At 42.4% G+C, this 19,875-nt stretch overlaps 2 protein-coding genes across 5 annotated transcripts in view; one reads left to right on the top strand and one right to left on the bottom strand.

The window, feature by feature from the left end:
- Window positions 1-5,478, top strand: part of slc22a18 (solute carrier family 22 member 18) — a 32,275-nt gene extending 26,797 nt beyond the window's left edge. Inside the window, exons 10-11 of one of the 3 annotated variants that reach the window (XR_009787028.1) lie at window positions 1,007-1,374; window positions 4,405-5,478. Coding sequence is in view for 1 of the 3 variants with exons in the window: in XM_061764962.1 (XP_061620946.1) it covers window positions 1,007-1,167 (161 nt within the window). In the remaining 2 variants the exon portion in view is untranslated. Of the gene's footprint in view, window positions 1-1,006; window positions 1,785-4,404 lie in introns of those variants that run through there. The other 2 variants (XR_009787027.1, XM_061764962.1) reach the window with 2 other exon arrangements.
- A 5,271-nt stretch (window positions 5,479-10,749) lies between these two features.
- ndufs3 (NADH:ubiquinone oxidoreductase core subunit S3) overlaps window positions 10,750-19,875 on the bottom strand; it is a 32,699-nt gene continuing 23,573 nt past the window's right edge. For both annotated transcript variants that reach the window (XM_061764968.1, XM_061764967.1), the window contains 4 exons: window positions 19,140-19,289; window positions 18,458-18,583; window positions 15,169-15,288; window positions 10,750-12,495 (listed from right to left, as the gene is read on the bottom strand). In XM_061764968.1, coding sequence (XP_061620952.1) covers window positions 12,325-12,495; window positions 15,169-15,288; window positions 18,458-18,583; window positions 19,140-19,289 — 567 coding nt within the window. In that variant the 3' untranslated portion in view covers window positions 10,750-12,324. The remainder of the gene's footprint in view (window positions 12,496-15,168; window positions 15,289-18,457; window positions 18,584-19,139; window positions 19,290-19,875) is intronic.

Here is a 19,875-nt window from a genome sequence, read left to right on the forward strand (position 1 = left end):
GCACAGCAGCGTCTTTTCGCAAGAGCCCGTGACTCAAATGAAAATTCTACAAAGGCGAGCTACGAGTCTCAGTGAATTGTTTTTTTTCTGATGGTCAAACCACAGTTTTGTCTAATTTCTGTCATCTGTTTTGACTATACTATAGTTAAATCAGTATATATAGTCACTATACTATTCTTTGTCAAAATGCACTGGGATGTGATTTGTTAAAACAAAATCAAATACGTTTCTAAAAAAAATTTGTCAACTTTCATAAAATAGTTAATTTGTATTTAATTTAGTATTATTTTAACCTTTAACTATCCTGGTAATGGAATTGAAAACAGATTCTCATTTGCAATATCGACCTAGCCGCAGACAACAAAGTGATATAGATACATATTTACATGTTAATTTAGAATGGTAATGGTTCGAGGAATGTCAGGCCGAATGGTCGGCCCCCATACATTTTCATCAGACCAAATCTGACCCTCTTTTCAAAAGGTTTGGACACCCCGGTCGACAGTTTGCACTGGCTTGTGCCCCCCATAGGGTTGCATTCTTTTAATTATTCCAAATACTAGAACAAAAACTTACAGAGAGGCTGCATTCAGCCATTATGGCCCGCACCTCTCGAACAACCTGCCAGATGGCATCAAGAACACAGAGACTGTTGATGCTTTTTAAAGGAGGCTCAAGACGTTTGATTTAGCTTTTAACTGATTTATTTAGTATTTATTTTGCGACTCTTTTATCTTTATCTATTATGTATCTATTATTATCCCATTTTATTGTCTCTCCTATTGTCCTTCAGTTTTTATCCACTCAAATTGTCTTTTAGTTTTGTTAAGTTTTACTTGAGTGCATGGCTTAAAGTACTCCGACGTAGTGCCGGAAATCCGGTGTATGAATTTTTTTTGACAAGACTCACTGTACTTGTGTGTTTATAAAAAAAAAAAAAAAAACTCATGTGACATGATATGAAGTGTGTCCATGGTTCCTGCCTCCACCTCCTTTCCACCTGCAGCCACCCCTGAGGTTGCCACCCGTGCATCAGGGGATGCTACTGAATCTGTCTACAAAGCCATTGGACCCGCCACCTTGGTCACCCAATCCAGGTCAAGGGTCACCGACCTCCTCATCATCACAGCGCTCATGGCGACAACATCTGCTGTGGCTGCGGGCTGATGAGCGTGAGAGAGAAGCGAAGACAAAAGACAAAGCACTAATTGTAAAGCCCAGGGGTCCACCCAAGAGCAGCTCGGTGGATGGGACACGTCCCACACCGAGGGACGCAGGGTGGTCCGCCAGCCCCACCGAGGCGCCCCAACAACTGGCCACCCGGAGGAGGCCGCAAGGAAACCCAATGCCACCACCTCCACCAATATTTATTAGGTAGGTCAATTATGCTTGAGTTGCCAAGTATGCACAATCTTGGGGAAAGTGGAATCCTGAAATTCAAAATATCAGAGTTTTTTTGTAACCGAAGACCAAAAGCATTGAATAGTGTGCATTCCCATATAGCATGAAAATAGGTGTCTGGGGTATTTTTGGTGCATTGCGCGCATATATTAGATGGAGAGAAACTCTTTTTATGCATAGTATACTGAGTAAAATGTGTTCTATGGAGCACTTTATATTGTATAAGCTGTAGATATGTTTTTTGTCCTTCTAAACGTATTGTTACAAATCAGGATCCAGTAGCTACGGTCAGCGGACATGGAAATGTCTTCTACCCATTTGGTGATTGGTAAATGCATTGATTTAGTACATGAAATTAATTTAACTTTTGAAAGTGAAGCTTCTCCCGCAAAGTAAAATAAATCTATTTGCTTGACAAACTCCGGCAATTCAAGGGTGCTCCGGAGTGTATTCTTTTTTTTATTGCTGCTTTTAATTGATTGTATTGAAGAAAGTTTCCGCCTGTTATTTGAAATTCTTGGAACAGTTCATCATGTGTCCTAAAAATATTATCGTTAAATAGTTGTTGTAGGTGGTCAATTCCATGTTGTTCCCATGTAGTAAAATGGACTATGCCAGATTGGGGAGAGCATACTGGGAGCTAATTGAGATCCTGTAGATTCTAAACTTTACCACCAAGCCGTTCATGTGGATGCGATTATTGGTTTCTTGAAGCATTTATGGCGTTTAAGACTTGTGGAAATAAATGGCCGTTTTGGGAGTTTGATGTTGTTGCAGTCTATCTGTTCCAATTCTAGCCAAGAATAATACTCCTCATTGTGGTGCAACCATTTGATGAGGTATTGTCATTGGTTAGCTAAATAATAGTGTTTAAAGTTGGGAGCATTTCGGCCTCCCTCCTGTTTACTTTTCTGAAGAGTGGATAGACTAATTCTATTTATTTATTTTTTTTAATAAAAAATTATTACAGCAGAATCTAATGTTTGAAAGCATTTAAATGTGGTCTTAAATGGAATCATTGAGAATAAATAATTTATTTGAGGTAAGGCTTTCATTTTTATTGTGGCTATTCTTCCCAGTAGTGACATAGGTAAGTTATTCCAGCGTCTTAAGTCATCTGAGATATTTTCCAGAAGTGGTGTGAGTTTTGGCGCAATATTAATACCTAAATACTTAATGTTTCCTATAGGAATGGGGTAATCTGGGATTTGATCTGCAGGAGTCCACGAGTTTGCTGTTATTGGGAGTATTGTTGATTTTCTCCAGTTGATAAGAGTAATCTGATATTTGTGAAAATGTTTTAATGAGATTGAAGACTGCCTGAAGAGAAGACATGGGTTCCTGTAAATAAAGAAGAATATCATCAGCATACAGATTGATTTTGCGTTATGTCACTAGCGAGCAGATATTAATATTAGCATTCTGACGTATAGCCGCAGCAAGAGGTTCGATGAATATTGCAAATAGCATTGGTGAGAGTGGACATCATTGTCTCGTTCCTCTTTGGAAAGTAAAACTTTGGGAAGTAATCAATCCTATTTGTGGTGACGGTCGCTTTCGGCGAATTGTATATTGCGATCCAATGTATAACTGAATCTCCAAAGCCAAATTTGCGAAGTACAGCAAACAGGAAAGCCCAGTTAACTTTAGCGAAAGCTTTCTCTGCGTCAAGTGACATGATGATTGCGTTTAGATTTTTACGCTGTGACACGCTTATTAAATTTAACAGACGTCTGACATTATTTGTGCAACTTCTACCTTTAATGAAGCCTGTCTGGTCATAGTGGATTGTCGACGGGAGTACCTTTTTAAGTCTCGCTGCGAGGGCTTTCGAGATAATCTTGACATCTACATTGATCAGTGATAAGGGCCGATAATTAGCCGGGAGAGTGGGGTCTTTACCTGACTAGTAATAATTTAATTGAAGCTGTGTTCATATGGTTACTAATTTGACCTTTATCGTTTATCTCCTTGTTTTGCCTTTTGAAGTTGGTTTCTTAGCGTATCTGTCGGATTAATTGCATATTCTTCTCCTCAATTCCATTTTCCAATTTTTGTTCTTGTTTTTTCTTATACGAAGAGTATGATATTATTCGACCTCTCAATAGAGCTTTCCCTGTTTCCCACAGCAGAGATGGGGATACGGTTGGGGAGTCGTTGAATTTCAAAAACCCATCCCATTTCTACCTCACAAAAGAATGAAAATCCGGGTCCTTCAATAGGGACGTGTTGAAGCACCATGTTGGTGGGGGGTCCCAAACTTGACTGTTTTTAGATTGAGAGAAATTGGTGCATGGTCGCTGATGATGATTGGATGTATTTTGGAGATAATTCTTTGAGCTGCCAAATTGTTTGAAAGAAAGAAATCTATTCTTGTGAAAGAGTAGTGAACCATCGAGAAAAATGTGTATTCTCTTATTGTATGTTTTTTCAGCCTCCATATGTCAACAAGACCAAAGTCGTCCATATACTGCTTGAGTATATTGGGGCATCGTGGTTGATTGCTATTTTTGAGATTTGAGCGATCTATTAGGGGATTTAGCGTAAGGTTCAAATCACCTCCCATGATAATTGTAGAATTGGCTGACAAGTGTGAACAAAGCATGTGAAAAAAGGCTGGATCATCTTTATTAGGAGCGTATACATTGACAATTGTGTAAAGTTTGTTAAATATTGTAGCCTGTATAATTATGTATCGGCCTTCTGGATCTGCAACTGTACTATTTATTTTAAAAAGTAGTCTTTTATGGACTCGTATTGAGACTCCTCTTTGTCTACTGTTATAAAAGGCCATGTAATGGGTGCGTGTATTTAATCTAATATTTAATTAGATTGGGTACTATGTCTTCTTTGTTGTCTTCACCACCTACATTTAAACCTGCCTGTTCCCGGTAATCCTCGCCAAAGTATTGCAGCCTCTCCTAGCGGTACCACGGCCCACCGTAATCATATAAGCTACTCAATTCCTCGCTCCCTTGTTAACTCGTGTCTTCACGTTCCCAGTGTTCCTGACCCACATCATTCCTGCCAGCCCCCTGTTCTGTCCACTGCCTGCCACCTGTCAACACATCCAGGACCACTTCCATAACCTTTGCTCAATAAACTGTTCATCATTTTACATCAGCCTCCGCCTGCTCTTGGGTTCAGCTACTTCCCACACCTAACAAACAGATCAAAAGAAACACTTATCTAGAAGAGCCAGGGCGTGACGTTGGCATCACGCAACAGTTGGCCATCAACATAAAGACAACTAGCCACGCTCGTTTGCCATTCTCACGGTGATTCTTCATCAACGGGTACAAGATTTTACGCCTCTCATTGATTTCCTTGGGGAACTGATCGTTCATTCCAAACGAAGTCCCTCTGAGCTCACGACCTTTTGATTTCACAAACACTTTTTATTGAAAGTGTTCAAACTTTGCAATGATACGACATGGTCGGTTTCCTGGACGAGGGCCTCCCAATCGGTGGACACGGTGAAAGGTAATCTTGTCGACTGTATCTTGCTGTATATTGAGCGCAGACATCATTCACTTTTTAATCTGCGCCTCGGGGTCTTCCGATGCGTTTTCTGGAATGCCCGAGAAAATGAGATTGACGCGCATGCTTCGTGATTGAATGTCCTGCGTAGTTTCTATTCCAGTCTAAGAGTTTGTAGTTCCGCTGACGTTGACATCATGTTTGATCGAAGCGCGGTATGGTCTAATCTTAGCTCCTTGACCTGTTGTTGTGTGAACTCCAAGCTCTTTCTGACTTCGGCGATCTCTTGGGAAAGCAAGTCAAGTGTAATTGACAATTTCTTGTCGATTGAGAGGAGGACTCATCTGTGTCTGTCGAATCAAGTAAAATCTCAGTTGAAGTGGAAGAATCAGCTTTTTTTTCCTCTTCAGCGGCAGCTCAACAAGAGGGCTCAGATCATCCATGACAGACGTGTTGGCATTGACGTAGCAGTGTGCATCGCAAGTGGCTCTCTGCGAGTTACCGCTGCTAGCGAAGCTGGCGTAGGAAAAGCAAAAAGAACAAAGCGTTCTTGTGTTGTTGGAGGCCTCGAATAAACATTAGGTGATCAGCTCAAGCTTATTTTCTTTTGGTTTTATTTAAGTCTTAGTCTAAGTTTACTTCTTAAAACTTTGAGAGCTAAATTAAAATTCAAGTTCATCATTTGACCACCACCTTCTGAGGGGAAGCAGCCCAAGGTGCAGGTTGACCACAGACGTGGGGTCAGATTGCGACTCACCTGAAGGCACCATCCCAATCAAGAGGGGACAATTCGAGACACAACACTGCATTTTCAATAAACATCAGAATAATTAAAAAAAATTAAAAACAAGCAGAGGTAGAATTTAAAACTCCCCTGTTCTACGGCAAAACTGTTCCAGCACAAAGGCATACAGATCCACCATTCTGCAAGGTCATGCAGCTGAACAGGACAGGTTGAAAAAAAAAAAAAAGGATATTCAGTCTGAGGTCCTGAGCACTCTGGAGAAGGTTTTCGTCCAGGATATCCCTGTACTTGGCCGCATTCATCTTTCCTTTGATTGTAACCAGTCGCCCTGTCCCTGCAGCTGAAAAAAACACCCCCACAGCATGGTGCTGGGGACTGTATTGGACAGGTGATGAGCAGTGCCTGGTTTTCTCCACACATACCGCTTAGATTTAAGGCCAAAAATTTCTATCTTGGTCTCAACAGACCAGAGAATCATATTTCTTACCATCTTGGGTCCTTCAGGTGTTTTTTAGCCAACTACATGCGGGCCTTCATGTGCCTTGCCCTGAGGAGAGTCTTCTGTCGGGCCACTCTGCCATAAAGCCCCGACTGGTGGAGGGCTGCAGTGATGGTTGACTTTCTAGAACTTTCTCCCATCTCCCGACTGCATCTCTGGAGATCAGCCACAGTAATCTTTGGGTTCTTCTTCACCTCTCTCACCAAGGCTCTTCTCCCCCGATTGCTCAGTTTGGCCGGATGGCCAGCTCTAGAAAGGGTTCTGGTCATTTCAAACCATTTCATTTCTTCAAGAATTATGGAGGCCACTGTGCTCTTAGGAACCTTAAGTGCAGCAGACATTTTTTTGTAACCTTGGCCAGATCTGCCACAATTCTGTCTCTGACCTCTTCAGGCAGTTCCTTTGACCTCATGATTCTCATTTGCTCTAACATGCACTGTGAGCTCTAAGGTCTTATATAGACAGGTGTGTGGCTTTCCTAATCAAGTCCAATCAGTATAATCAAACACAGCTGGACTCCAATGAAGGTGTAGGACCATTTCAAGGATGATCAGAAGAAATGGACAGCACCCTAGTTAAATATGAGTGTCACAGCAAAGGGTCTGAATACTTATGGCTGTGTGATATATCATTTTTCTTTTTTAATAAAGCTGCAAACATTTAAACAATTTAGTTTTTTTCTGTCAATATGAGGTGCTGTGTGTACATTGAGGAAAAAATGAACTTAAATGATTTTTAGCAAATGGCTGCAATATAGCAAAGAGTGAAAATTTTAAGGGGGTCTGAATACTTTCCGTACCTACTGTATAAAGATACAGATGCATTACCTGACTACTACTCTGTCGCCATCTGGTGGACATTTGTGGTCCATCTGGCCAATCATCGTAATAGTTTTTTGGACCTGGATCCGATCAAACATTTAGGCATATTTTACCCCATCAATCAAATGTACCATCCATCACATTATGCCAACAACAGATGGAAGGGGACCTTTTAAATGTCTACAATGTCTTTTTTTTTTTTTATCTGTCCGGTTCAGCTGCATGGCAATGCAGAATGGTGGATCTGTATGCCTTTTGTGCTGGAAAAGTTTTGCTTTGCAACAGGAGAGTTTGAAATACTCCCTCTGCTTATTTTTTTTTTTTTAATTATTATGATGTTTATTGAAAATGCAGCTGGACAGAAAAGGGTTTTAGATGTGGGAAATGAGCAATTTAGTGCTACTGATGAGTGGTGGGCAGTGTTGCCACAGATACATTGAAAAAGTAACTTAGTTACTTTACTAATTACTTGGTCTTAAACGTAACTTAGTTACTTTGCTGATTACTTGATTTCAAAAGTAACTAATTTAGAAAAAAGTAACTTTTTAGTTACTTTCAGCAGCTGCCAAGTGGCAGGAGTATCACTTATCCACAGTACCAAAAAAGCATCAACTGTACCCATTACTTGGTAATGTACGCCACACAAGAATGATGTCATCAACATGAAGCAATAACTTTAATATTAGTGTAGTTGAAGCCACATTAAATGAGCAACTTAGTGCAGACTTGAGATGCCAGCACAATACAGTAAGTTCCTAAACGTAAACAACAACACCATTCTCAGTACACTGCCGATTGTGGTCCATGAAAGCAACTGTGTGTGCGTGACTTTGTGCATGCGTGTACGTAAACGTGAAAGTGAGTCACACACACACTTACCATTACTCCGACCACAGTAACTTTGATGTGAAAAGCGAGAAAACTTTTTTCTGATCTGATCCTTACGCCTCCCTGGTGAGGTGTTCCGGGCATGTCCCACCAGGAGGAGACCCCAGGGACGACCCAGGACATGCTGGAGAGACTATGTCTTTCGGCTGGCCTGGGAAAGCCTCGGGATCCACCCGGAAGAGCTGGATGAAGTGGCTGCGGAGAGGGAAGTCTGGGTGTCCCTGCAAAAGCTACTGCACCCGCGACCCGACCTCGGATAAGCGGTAGAAAATGGATGGATGGATTAACTTTTTTCTTACGACGTGACGTCAGCCGTGCAGCACGTTCAACCAGTTTACAGACGAAGTTGAGAGTTCTCACTTTTCCTTGAAAATATTAATCAAGCTCAGTATTTTACAACCCCAATTCCAATGAAGTTGGGACGTTGTGTTAAACAAATAAAAACAGAATACAATGATTTGCAAATCATGTTCAACCTATATTTAATTGAATACACGACAAAGACAAGATACGTATTGTTCAAACTTGATAAAATTGTTTTTACCAAATAATCAACTTAGAATTTTATCACTGCAACACGTTCCAAAAAAGCTGGGACAGGGTCATGTTTACTACTGTGTTACATCACCTTTCTTTTAACAACATTCAATAAAGGTTTGGGAACTGAGGACACAAATTGTTGAAGCTTTGAAGGTGAAATTCTTTCCCATTCTTGCTTGATGTACAGCTTCAACTGTTCAACAGTCCGGGGTCTCCGTTGTCGTATTTTACGCTTTATAATGCTCCAAAGATTTTCAATGGGATACAGGTCGGGACTGCAGGCAGGCCAGTCTAGTACCCGCTCTTTTACTACAAAGCCACGCTGTTGTAACACGCGCAGAATGTGGTTTGGCATTGTCTTGCTGAAATAAGCAGGGGCGTCCATGAAAAAGACCTTGCTTGGATGGCAGCATATGTTTCTCCAAAACCTGAATGTACCTTTCAGCATTAATGGTGCCTTCACAGATGTGTAAGTTACCCATGCCATATGCACTAACACAGCCCCATGCCATCACAGATGCTGGCTTTTGAATTTTGCATCCATAACAGTCCGGATGGTTCTTTTCCTCTTTGGCCTGGAGGACATGACATCCACAATTTCCCAAAACAATTTGAAATGTGGATTCGTCGGCTCACAGAACACTTTTCCACTTTGCATCAGTCCATCTTAGATGAGCTCAGGCCCAGAGAAGCCGGCGGCGTTTTTGGGTGTTGTTGATAAATGGCTTTTGCTTTGCACAGTAGAGTTTTAAGTTGCACTTACGGATGTAGCGTCGAACTGTATTTACTAACATTGGTTTTCTGAAGTGTTCCTGAGCCTATGTAGTTATATCCTTTACACATTGATGTCTGTTTTTGATGCAGTGCTGCCTGAGGGATCGAAGGTCACGAGCATTCAATGTTGATTTTCGGCCTTGCCGCTTACATGCAGTGATTTCTCCAGATTCTCTGAGTCTTTTGATGATATTATGGACCGAAGCTGATGAAATCCCTAAATTCCTTGCAATTGTACATTGAGGAACATTGTCCTTAAACTGTTCGACTATTTTCTCACACACTTGTTCATAAAGAGGTGACCCTCACCTTTGCTTGTGAATGACTGAGCAATTCAGAGAAGCTCTTTTTATACCCAATCACCCACCTGTTCCCAATTAGCCTGTTCACCTGTGGGATGTTCCAAACAGGTGTTTGATGAGCATTCCTCAACTTTCCCAGCTTTTTTGGAACGTCTTGCAGCCATAAAATTTAAGTTAATGATTATTTGCTAAAAACAATAAAGTTTATCAGTTTGAACATTTAATATATTGTCTTTGTAGTGTATTCAATTAAATATAGGTTGAACATGATTTGCAAATCATTGTATTCTGTTTTTATTTATGTTTAACACAACTTCCCAATTTCATTGGAATTGGGGTTATAAGTACTTGCCCATCCCGTGGGGTGCCACACAGCCCAACTGAAGGGCCCCGACTAGTCCCAAAGGGAGAGGCACGGGTACAGGACCACCACCACCCCCACGCCCAATCCCCCCCTTACACCCCCCACCCAGTGCACCCCATAGCCGCCACCACCCCCACCATGGGGGCCCCAACCACCAACAGGGCCCAACGCAGGAGCCAGCTGCCACCCAAAAAAAGTCACAGTCCGCCAAGAGCAAGCCATGTTAAGCGCCCACCACGAGCAATGATGGGTGAGAGCACCAGGAGTGGGGGCAGGAAGGTGGGGACCCAAGGGGCGGAGGACCCCCATCGCAAGGCCCAGGAGTCAAGCCAAGAGAAATGTGAAGACCCAACACCCACCCTATTACTGTGGTCACCAGGTCCCCGACTGGCAACCATTATCCCTCTACCGTGATCATGTGTGGTGGGGTGTAGTGCATTAAAATTGGGGAGACTGGCGGGGGTGGGCCGAGACGGACACGGGGCAATGATGACCCACAACCCTCACCCCCACTCAGGCCAACCAGCTCCCCAAAGCATGTACGAATGTATGTATGTGGTCTGCAAAGTCTTTTGTTCAACAGATATCTCACCACAGAGCCACCAAAAGATGACAAGAGCTGGTGTTTAGGCTTTGTTCACGTATATCATATCATATTTGTATGAAACATTTTACATGCATTAACTTTTGTCTGAATACACTAACCATAAAAAAAGAACAACATTTTTGCAAGTTCCGCTTCAGAATCATAATCAGAATCATCTTTACTTGCCAAGTATGTCAAAAACACACAAGGAATTTGTCTCCGGTAGTTGGAGCCGCTCTACTACGACAACAGACAGTCAATTGACAGAGAACACTTTTGAGACATTAAGACATTGAAAAAACAGTCACTGAGCAATAAAACCTTGCCAGTAATGTGGTAATTCCGGTACATTTATTTATTGACAGTCCTCTAGCAATTAAAGCAATTTGAAATGACTCCTAGAACAATAGTCCGGTGCAATGACCATTGTGCAAAGGGCGCAGAGCGCTTAAGTGTGGCAGTGAACCACGGTTTGTTGTTATTGATTGTGCGGCATGACTTAGTTGGTACACACACCTCTTCACAGAAACTCATAGGATGTGACAGTGTCCGTATATTCATCCAGGCTGCCAGCTGAAATTTCAAAGACACTCCAGTCTGTGCAGTCTAAACAGCTTTTAAATTCTCTCTTTGCTCATTGGTCCACTTTTTCACTGTTTTCACCGTAGGCTTTGCACATTTAAGTTATTGGCTGTATGTTGGTATTAAGCAGTGATCAGACGAGGGGGGGGGGGGGGGGGGGGTGGTGGCAGAACGAATGAATGAAAACAATGCAATGTTGAATATTAAAAAAAGAAACCTGTTACACTGAACATAATTATATAGTTATGGTGCTTGAAAACAGTTACACTTATTACATCCTGCAGTTTATGGAAGTTCACTTTTATTTATTTAAAAAAAAAAATAATAATAAAAATCGATGTATTAATTACATTGTAATAGGTCTCCTGCAGTTTATTACACACATTTTAATTATTACAATGCGTGAAATAAACCCCCAAAAATCTTAGGAACCAAAGGGGGGGGGGGTCCAGCAGAGAAAGTTTGGCATCCACTGACTTAACCTATCCATGACTGCCAGTTCGTACAAGCACACGCTCACATCCATTGCATGGATCCAGTGGTTTTGGGTCAGTAAGAACCAAAGCATGAACTGAAGCGCTAACCACTGCAGCTGAGCCAGCGGCAAACAAAGCAGCCAACTTACCCATCAGCTCTGGCCAAGAGAGACTAGGGAGCGTCGGTACCATCTATGTAACGCCTCTGAAAAATTTATTCTCATGCTAATTTGAATATTCCTCCAACACTATTTAGGCAAACATTGTATACATGTACAGTTATCTGATTCAACTAATCTCATCAATTACTTTTAGAAACCAAGCAAATTTACATGAAGGCCCTTTAAATAGGAAAAAAGATATCAGTCGCCTTTCATTTCATTTTCCTATAACTATACCATCTGATCAAAACAATCTCCCATTTACTATTTTTATTTTATTTTTTCCCCAATTTTCCTACCTTACAGTTCTCCATTTAATCCTGTGGACCGGCTTATACTCCCATGCTAGCCATCTTTATTTTGGTTAACACCTTACTTTTAACTACACATTACCAAAAATTCAAAACTTCAACATATTAACACAGAACAAATTACAGCTCCAGTAATGGTGCCATTGCATGCTTCATGCTCAGAAATCTGGTCATTTGGAGATCTAAAATATGTCAGAACTTACTTACGTAGTGTTCAACACAGCCTTGAGAAATGACATCACATGGTGAAGGTAGTTTTGCACATTAGTTGGTGTGACGTGTGTAAATAACACAGCATTATTCTTTTTACTATTAGCACTTTTATTTACATAAATATTTATGTGGGTTTAAAAAAAGGGTTGGAAACCCACACTACAATGAGAGAGGGGGTCCATCACTTCTTCTCAGGAGGCTCGGCTCCAGCTTCCAGTGTGGGCGGAACTTCCTTGTTCTCTCGGTGCGCGGGGAACACCTCCCACGGTGTGTTCAAGTCAAACTTCCTAAACTCCTGTGCCAGCTCCACTGGCTCGGCTACCACACGCTTCAGCTCATCATCGTAGCGCACCTGGCAGGACAGGTTCAATTATTGGACTTTCTTGTAAAATGTGCTTATAGTTTGAACTCATCTCACTAATGTTCTAACTCTTCAGTAGTATACAATGGAATGTCCAAATTTGAATGCCCCAAAAGTGGTACAGTTTAACCAAATTTTCTGCTAAAAATACAAATTAAATTTGGAATTCAAGCCCATTATCCGAAAATCTTTCAAACATTGTTTTGCATTTTTCAAATGACTTTACCAAGCAGATGCATACAATTAAATTACAACACTTAAATATGCTACCCACAACACACATTTGCAGCATTACTTCCAAAATGCTACAAAGTGACTATAACAGTACAGATGACTACATCACACTGCAAACACCTCCCTCTGCCCTCTCCATTACACATCTTTGAGGCTAAAGTAGCATTATACTAGTTGATATGTTACAGTTTCTAGGATTTTATGCCCCTAAAGTGATAAGTCTCCCTTTTTCTCTATAGAAAAAGCAAATGACCGTGGCAATCTTTCAAAACAAAATTCACCTTTGGTTTTTCTGCATCCACAGAAATAATAGAAACAGATGATGTAAACTGAAAACAAGTGATTCCTCTTGGAAAAATATTTTTAAAAAACAATACATGTAAACATGATCCCTGATTGCCTTCCACCGGGGTCCTTTCTTGTCATATGGGAAATAACTTGAAAATGGTGTGGCTCATGTTGTTTCATTGTTCGTGGCAATTAAAGTTGTTAAATATAGCAACCAAATCAAGTTAGCAACAGTGATTCTGCTTTTGTAAACTAGCTCTTCTCTGTTTGCAGCCATGTTGTTCATAGAAGCAGTGGACATCAGCAGGTATGGTATGCGCTTTGAACTAATGAAGCTACAAAAAATATTTTAAAGAAATGATCATGAAATATGAATTAGATTTATTCAATAAAAATAGACTAATCTCCCAGCCCTAACAGCGGCTAACTCTTTGTTATACATTGGAGTAAAAAAGTATTTAGTCAGGCACCAATTGTGCAAGCTCTCCCACTTAAAAAGCTGAGAGAGGCCTGTAATTTTCATCATAGGTATAACTCACCTATGAGAGACAAAATAAGAAGAAAAAATCCAGCAAATTACATTGATTTTTAAAGAATTTATTAGCAAATTATGGTGGAAAATAAGTATTTAGTCACCTACAAACAAGCAAGATTTCTGGCTCTCACAGACATGTAACTTCTTAAAGAGACTCCTCTGTCCTCCACCCGTTACCTGTATTAATGGCACCTGTTTGAACTCATCAGTATAAAAGACACCTGTCCACAACCTCAAACAGTCACACTCCAAACTCCACTATGGCCAAGACCAAAGAGATGTCAAAGGACACCAGATACAAAATTGTAGACCTGCACCAGGCTGGGAAGACTGAATCTGCAAGAGGTAAGCAGCTTGGTGTGTGTCAACTGTGGGAGCAATATAAGAAAATGGAAGACATACAAGACCACTGAAAATCTCCCTCGATCTGGGGCTTCCACGCAAGATCTCACCCTGTGGGGCCAAAATGATTACAAGAACGGAAAGCAAAAATCCCAGAACCACACGGGGGGACGTAGTGAATGACCTGCAGAGAGCTGGAACCAAATTAACAAAGGCTACAATCAGTAACACACTACGCCGCCATGGACTCAAATCCTGCAGTGCCAGACGTGTCACCCTGCTAAGCCAGTATATGTCCAGGCCTGTCTGAGGTTTGCTAGAGAGCATTTGGATGATACAGAAGAGGATTGGGAGAGCGTCATATGGTAAAAACTCAACTTGTCATGTTTGGAGGAGAAAGAATGCTGATTTGCATCCAAAGAACACCATACCTACTGTGAAGCATGGGGGTGGAAACATCATGCTTTGGGGCTGTTTTTCTGCAAAAGGGACCAGGACGACTAATCCATCTAAAGGAAAGAATGAATGGGGCCATGTATCGTGAGTTTTTGAGTGAAAACCTCCTTCCATCAGCAAGGGCATTGAAGATAAAACGTGGCTGGGTCTTTCAGCATGACAACGATTCCCAAACACACACCCCGTGCAACGAAGGAGTGGCTTCGTAAGAAGGTACTGGAGTGGCCTAGCCAGTCTCCAGATCCCAACCCCATAGAAAATCTTTGGAGGGAGTTGAAAGTCTGTGTTGCCCAGCGACAGGCCCAAAACATCACTGATCTAGAGGAGATCTGCATGGAGGAATGGGCCAAAATACCAGCAACAGTGTGTGAAAACCTTTTGAAGACTTACAGAAAACATTTGAACTCTGTCATTGCCAACAAAGGGTATAAAAGTTTTGAGATTACTTTTGTTATTGACCAAATACTTATTTTCTACCATAATTCAGAATGTGATTTTCTGGATTTTTGTTTTCTCATTTTGTCTCATAGGTGAGGTATACCCATGATGAAAATTACAGGTCTCTCTCATCTTTTTAAGTGGGAGAACTTGCACAATTGGTGGCTGACAAATACCTTTTTTCCCCACTGTACATCTGGCAGTCAGGAATGTTCAAATGTTACCTAAAGCATTGTCTGGAAAGGTTTTATGATGGCAACAGTTAAGAGCCTGGAACAAATTCACTGTTACATTATTTCCTAGAACTTTGGCAGTTCCGCTGTATTAGGAAGAAAAGTAGTTGGGTGCATATATTGCCTCTCAAAAGTCACCTCAACATATCCTGACAGAGGGAAGTCTTTCCGGAATGGATGACCCTCAAAGCCATAGTCTGTCAGAATGCGCCTCAGGTCAGGGTGGTTGGCAAAGAACACACCATACATGTCCCAAACCTTAAAGAGAAAAGAAAAAAAGCAACAACCTCACACATGCACAGTTGGGTATATGACTTGAGAACAGCTGAGAAAGTTCCCCCCCATGGCAAATGTATGGACTTGTGCAGTTGGTGATAGTAATGCGAATTGCGGCTCTTTTGGATCGGTTCACGTCACTCTTTCGGCTCCCAAACGGCTTTGTTACTAAATTTATTACTAAAAAATTTAAAATTATGTGTATTAACGTAAAAAAGCATGCAATATTTTTCCCATCATCATAAAAATATGCCCCCTCCTGCAGCCGTCACCTTATCGTGGTGGAGGGGTTTGTGTGCCCCAATGATCCTAGGAGCGAAGTTGTCTGGGGATTTAAGCCCCTGGTAGGGTCACCCATGACAAACAGGTCCAAGATGAAGGACCAGACGAAGCATGACTCAAAGAACCCCTTTTGATGCAAAAAAATAATTGGACCTCGTTTTCCCTCAACCCTCTGGAGTCAGGCCTGGAGGTGGGGCTCGATGGCGAGCACCTGGTGGCCGGGCATGCACCTATTGGGGCCGGCCGGGCACAGCCCGTAAAGGCAATGCGGGTCCCCCCCTCCCATGAACTTACCACCTGTGGGAGGGGTTAAAAGGGGGTTTGTTGGGAATGTCTGGCAGAGTGCCCTGTCAGAAGGATTTTCAACTCCCACATCTGGCAGAACTTTGAGCACATCCCGTGGAGCACATTGAGTCTGAGTGGACTATGTTCTGCGCCTCCATTGTTGAGGCAGCTGACCAGAGCTGTGGCTGTAAGGTGGTCGGTGCCTGTCGTGGCAGCAACAACCGAATCTGTTGGTGGACACCAGCTGTAAGGATCCCGCCTAGCTGAAGAAAGAGTCTATCGGGCCTTCTTGGCTTGAGGGTCTACAAAGGCAGCTGACGGGTACTGGCGAGCCAAGCAGAATGCAGCTTTGGTGGCCGCTAAAGCAAAAACTCTGGTGTGGGAGGATTTTGGTGAGGCCATGGAGAACGACTTTTGGGCGGCTTCAATGAAATTCTGGTCCAACATTCGGCGTCTCAGCCTGGAGAAGCAGTCCACCATCAACACTGTGTATAGTGGGGATTGGGAGCTGCTGACCTCAATTTAGGACTAGTGAGTCGGTGGGCGAAATACTTCGAAGACCACAATTCGAGGAAGCACAGTCTAGGGATTCTGAGGTGGCCTCTACTATCTCCGGGGTTGAGGTCAACGAGGTGCTTAAAAAGCTCCTCGTTGACAAGGCCCGAGGATGGATGAGATCTGACCCGGAGTTCCTACAGGCTCTGGATGTTGTAGGGCTGCCCCGGTTGACAGGTCTCTGCAACGTCATGTGGACATTGCTTCTGGATTGGCAGACTGAGGTGGTGGTACCCCTTTTTAAGAAGAGGGACCAGAGGGTGTGTTCCAACTAAAGAGGGGATTAATGGTAAGCTCTATTTGGGGGTGCTGGACAGGAGGGTCCGTTTGGAAGTCAAATCTCAGATTCCGGAGGAGCAGTGTTGTTTTCGTCCTGGCCGTGGCACATTGGATCAGCTCAAAAGCCTCAGCAGGGTTCTGGAGGGTAAATGGGAGTTCACCCAACCAATCTACATGTGTTTTGTGGACTTGGAAAAGGTGTTCGGCTGTGTCTGTTGGGGACCCCTGTGGAGGGCGCTTTAGATGTATGGGGTACTGGACCCCCTGATAAAGACTGTTTGGTCCCTGTACGAGAGTTTGATCCTTATTGCCGGCAGTAAGATTCCTCCGCCCAGGCTGCCCTGTGTCACCGATTCTGTTCATTACCTTCATGGCAGAATTTCTAGGCACAACCAAGGCGTTGAGGGGGTCCGGTTTGGTGAGGTCAGTATTACATCTCAGCTTTTTGCAGTTGATGTGGTTCTGATGGCTTCATCAAGCAGTGCTCTTCAACTCTCACGGGAGCGGTTCAAAGCGGCTGGGATGAAAATTATCACCTCCAAATCTGAGACCTTGGTCCTCATTCGGAAAATGGTAGAGTGTCCTCTCCAGGTTGAGGAGGAGCTTGTGCCACAAGTGGAGGAGTTCAAGTATCTCAGGGTCTTGTTCACGAGTGAGAGAAGAATGGAGCGGTGCATTGTCTGGAGTGATGCAGACTTTGTTGTGGTAAAAGGAGCTGAGCCGAAAGGTGAAGCTCTCAATTTACCGATCAAGCTACGTTCCTACCCTCACCTATGGTCATAAGCTGTGGGTCGTGATCAAAACAAAAAGATTGCGGACACAAGCGGCCAAAATGAGTTTCATTCGCAGGGTGTCCATGCGCTCCTTTAGACATAGGGTGAGAAGCTTGGTTATCAAGCTCAGAGTCAAACTACTGCTGATCCGCATTGAGAGGAGTCAGATGAGGTGGCTCGGGTATCTGATTACGATGCCCCTGGATGCCTCCCTGTTGAGGCGTTCCGGGCATGTCCCACCACGAGGCGGCCCCATGGATGACCTAAGATATGCTAGAGAGACATTTCTCTCAGCTGGCCGGGGATCGCCTCGGGATTCCCCTGGAAGAGCTGGACGAAGTGGCTGGGGAATGGGCAGTCTGGGTTTCCCCGCTTAAGCTGTTGCCCCCGTGACCTGACCTCAAATAAGCGGGATAAAATGGATGGCTGGATAAAAATATGCATTTATTCACTCTATATGGTGCAACAATAAACTAAATTCACTTAAGTGTGGAGCCACCTCGATAACAGATTTTTTTGCAGACTTTATACTGCCTTTGTAATAGAATTGAATCATCTTTATTGTCATGAACATGCATGCATGCGCATGAAATTTGTTCTCTGCATTTTTACCCATCACAGTGAACACACGCACACACTTGTTAATGGAAGACACTGGAGCAGAGGACAACTTAAGCACCCGGGGAGCGTTGTCAAAGTTTAAATGTGTCCAGATTTTACCCTCTTCCTGCTGTCACTCATTTTGTTAACTATTCCTTATCAGCGTGCTTGTGTTGTCTGTCGTGGCCTTTTGCTCTCTCTCTCGCTCATCTTCCTCATCTGTGTGCTCTGTAATGTATTGCTGCCTTCCTCTGCTTTGTGCAGTCAGAGACAGAGAGACGACGCCATACATATTGACCAATGACATGGTTCACTTCTACGATCCGGATCTTTAGAGCCGTTTCGTTCGCGGCAGACATCACTAGCTCGTGACTCACCTCCCTCTCGTACCAGTTGGCAGCTATGTGGACGGGAACAGCAGAGTCCACCGGTGTGAGTTCATCTGTGTATGTCTTAACTCGAATGCGAGAGTTGTAGCGTAGTGACAGCAGGTTGTACACAATCTGAAAACCAGCACACAATACATTGAACAACTGATGCTTTAATTAGTGCAAACAGCTGTCATCAAATTATGAATAGGTGGTTTGCTCTATGACAATGATAATACAAAGTGTGCTACTTTAAAGGAACTGCCTGAAGAGATCAGAGACAGAATTGTGGCAAGGCACAGATCTGGCCAAGGTTACAAAAAAAAGTCTGCTGCACTTAAAAGTTCCTAAGAGCACAGTGGCCTCCATAATCCTTAAATGGAAGACGTTTGGGACGACCAGAACCCTTGGACCTCCTTTATGCAATGTGAAGGGAAGCATACAGCTCTTCTCTCCTTACTCTGGGGAATATAACCACAACTTGAACATTCTTTTTTTATTTAAAATGAATATTTAATGTATTTATTTAGCATTATTATTAATTTGTTTTATTTATGTACAGCACTATTAAAGCTGCAGTCGTTTTAAAGTACTCTATAAATAAGGCTGAGTAGACAAGACACCAGGGTTTTAAATTGTGAGAAAAAGGCCTAACGTCTCCTTTGAGAGAACACAAAAAAAACTGCAGTACCTCAAAGCGGTTTTGACGTGTAGGAATGTCCACAGCGGTGAGGTCGATCATGTTTCTGAACTGAGCATTGGTGTGGTCCCTCAAGAAAGTCAGCACAGGGATCACGCCGTCAGGATGGATCATCACCTCCAGCTCATTATAACACGTCACCTAAACACACACATAGCTTAAAAAAAAAAAAAAAAACAACACCTAGACATTGATTATGTTACACTTGTTCTATGTGAGATTCACAGGATGCACATGTCTGGAAACAATGAGTCCCAGCCCTGGAACAATGAGCCACTGGAAATATCATCATGGAATACAGCTACAGTAATCCTCCGCTATATCACGGTTCTTGCTTCACGGTCCCGCTATATTGCAGATTTTTATTACAGTTGTTACTCTATTTTTTTATAATGTTTGTACATTAATTTTGTGTTATCCATTGCTCTTGCTCTAGTGTTTAGGCCTACGACAACAGTAATTGTTTTAGGACGATATATTTTCACAAAAACTATCACAAAGAATAGTATCGTTGATTTTTTTAATGCCACAGATAATGAGAGATTAATAACTTAACTATGTAAAATAACTTGATTCTAAAGAATATTGAACATTGGCATTGTAATGTAGAACAATAAGTACAATATCTTCAATAAATAAAAAATAAATAAAACAGGCAGGCTCTGTTCACAAAAATTTACTTAAAGGCCCCATATTTTGGCTATTTAGACCTCCAAACAGTGACTAA

This window comes from Phyllopteryx taeniolatus, unplaced genomic scaffold (genome assembly GCF_024500385.1).
Source record: "Phyllopteryx taeniolatus isolate TA_2022b unplaced genomic scaffold, UOR_Ptae_1.2 contig_24, whole genome shotgun sequence".
Classification (NCBI taxonomy): Eukaryota; Metazoa; Chordata; class Actinopteri; order Syngnathiformes; family Syngnathidae; genus Phyllopteryx; species Phyllopteryx taeniolatus.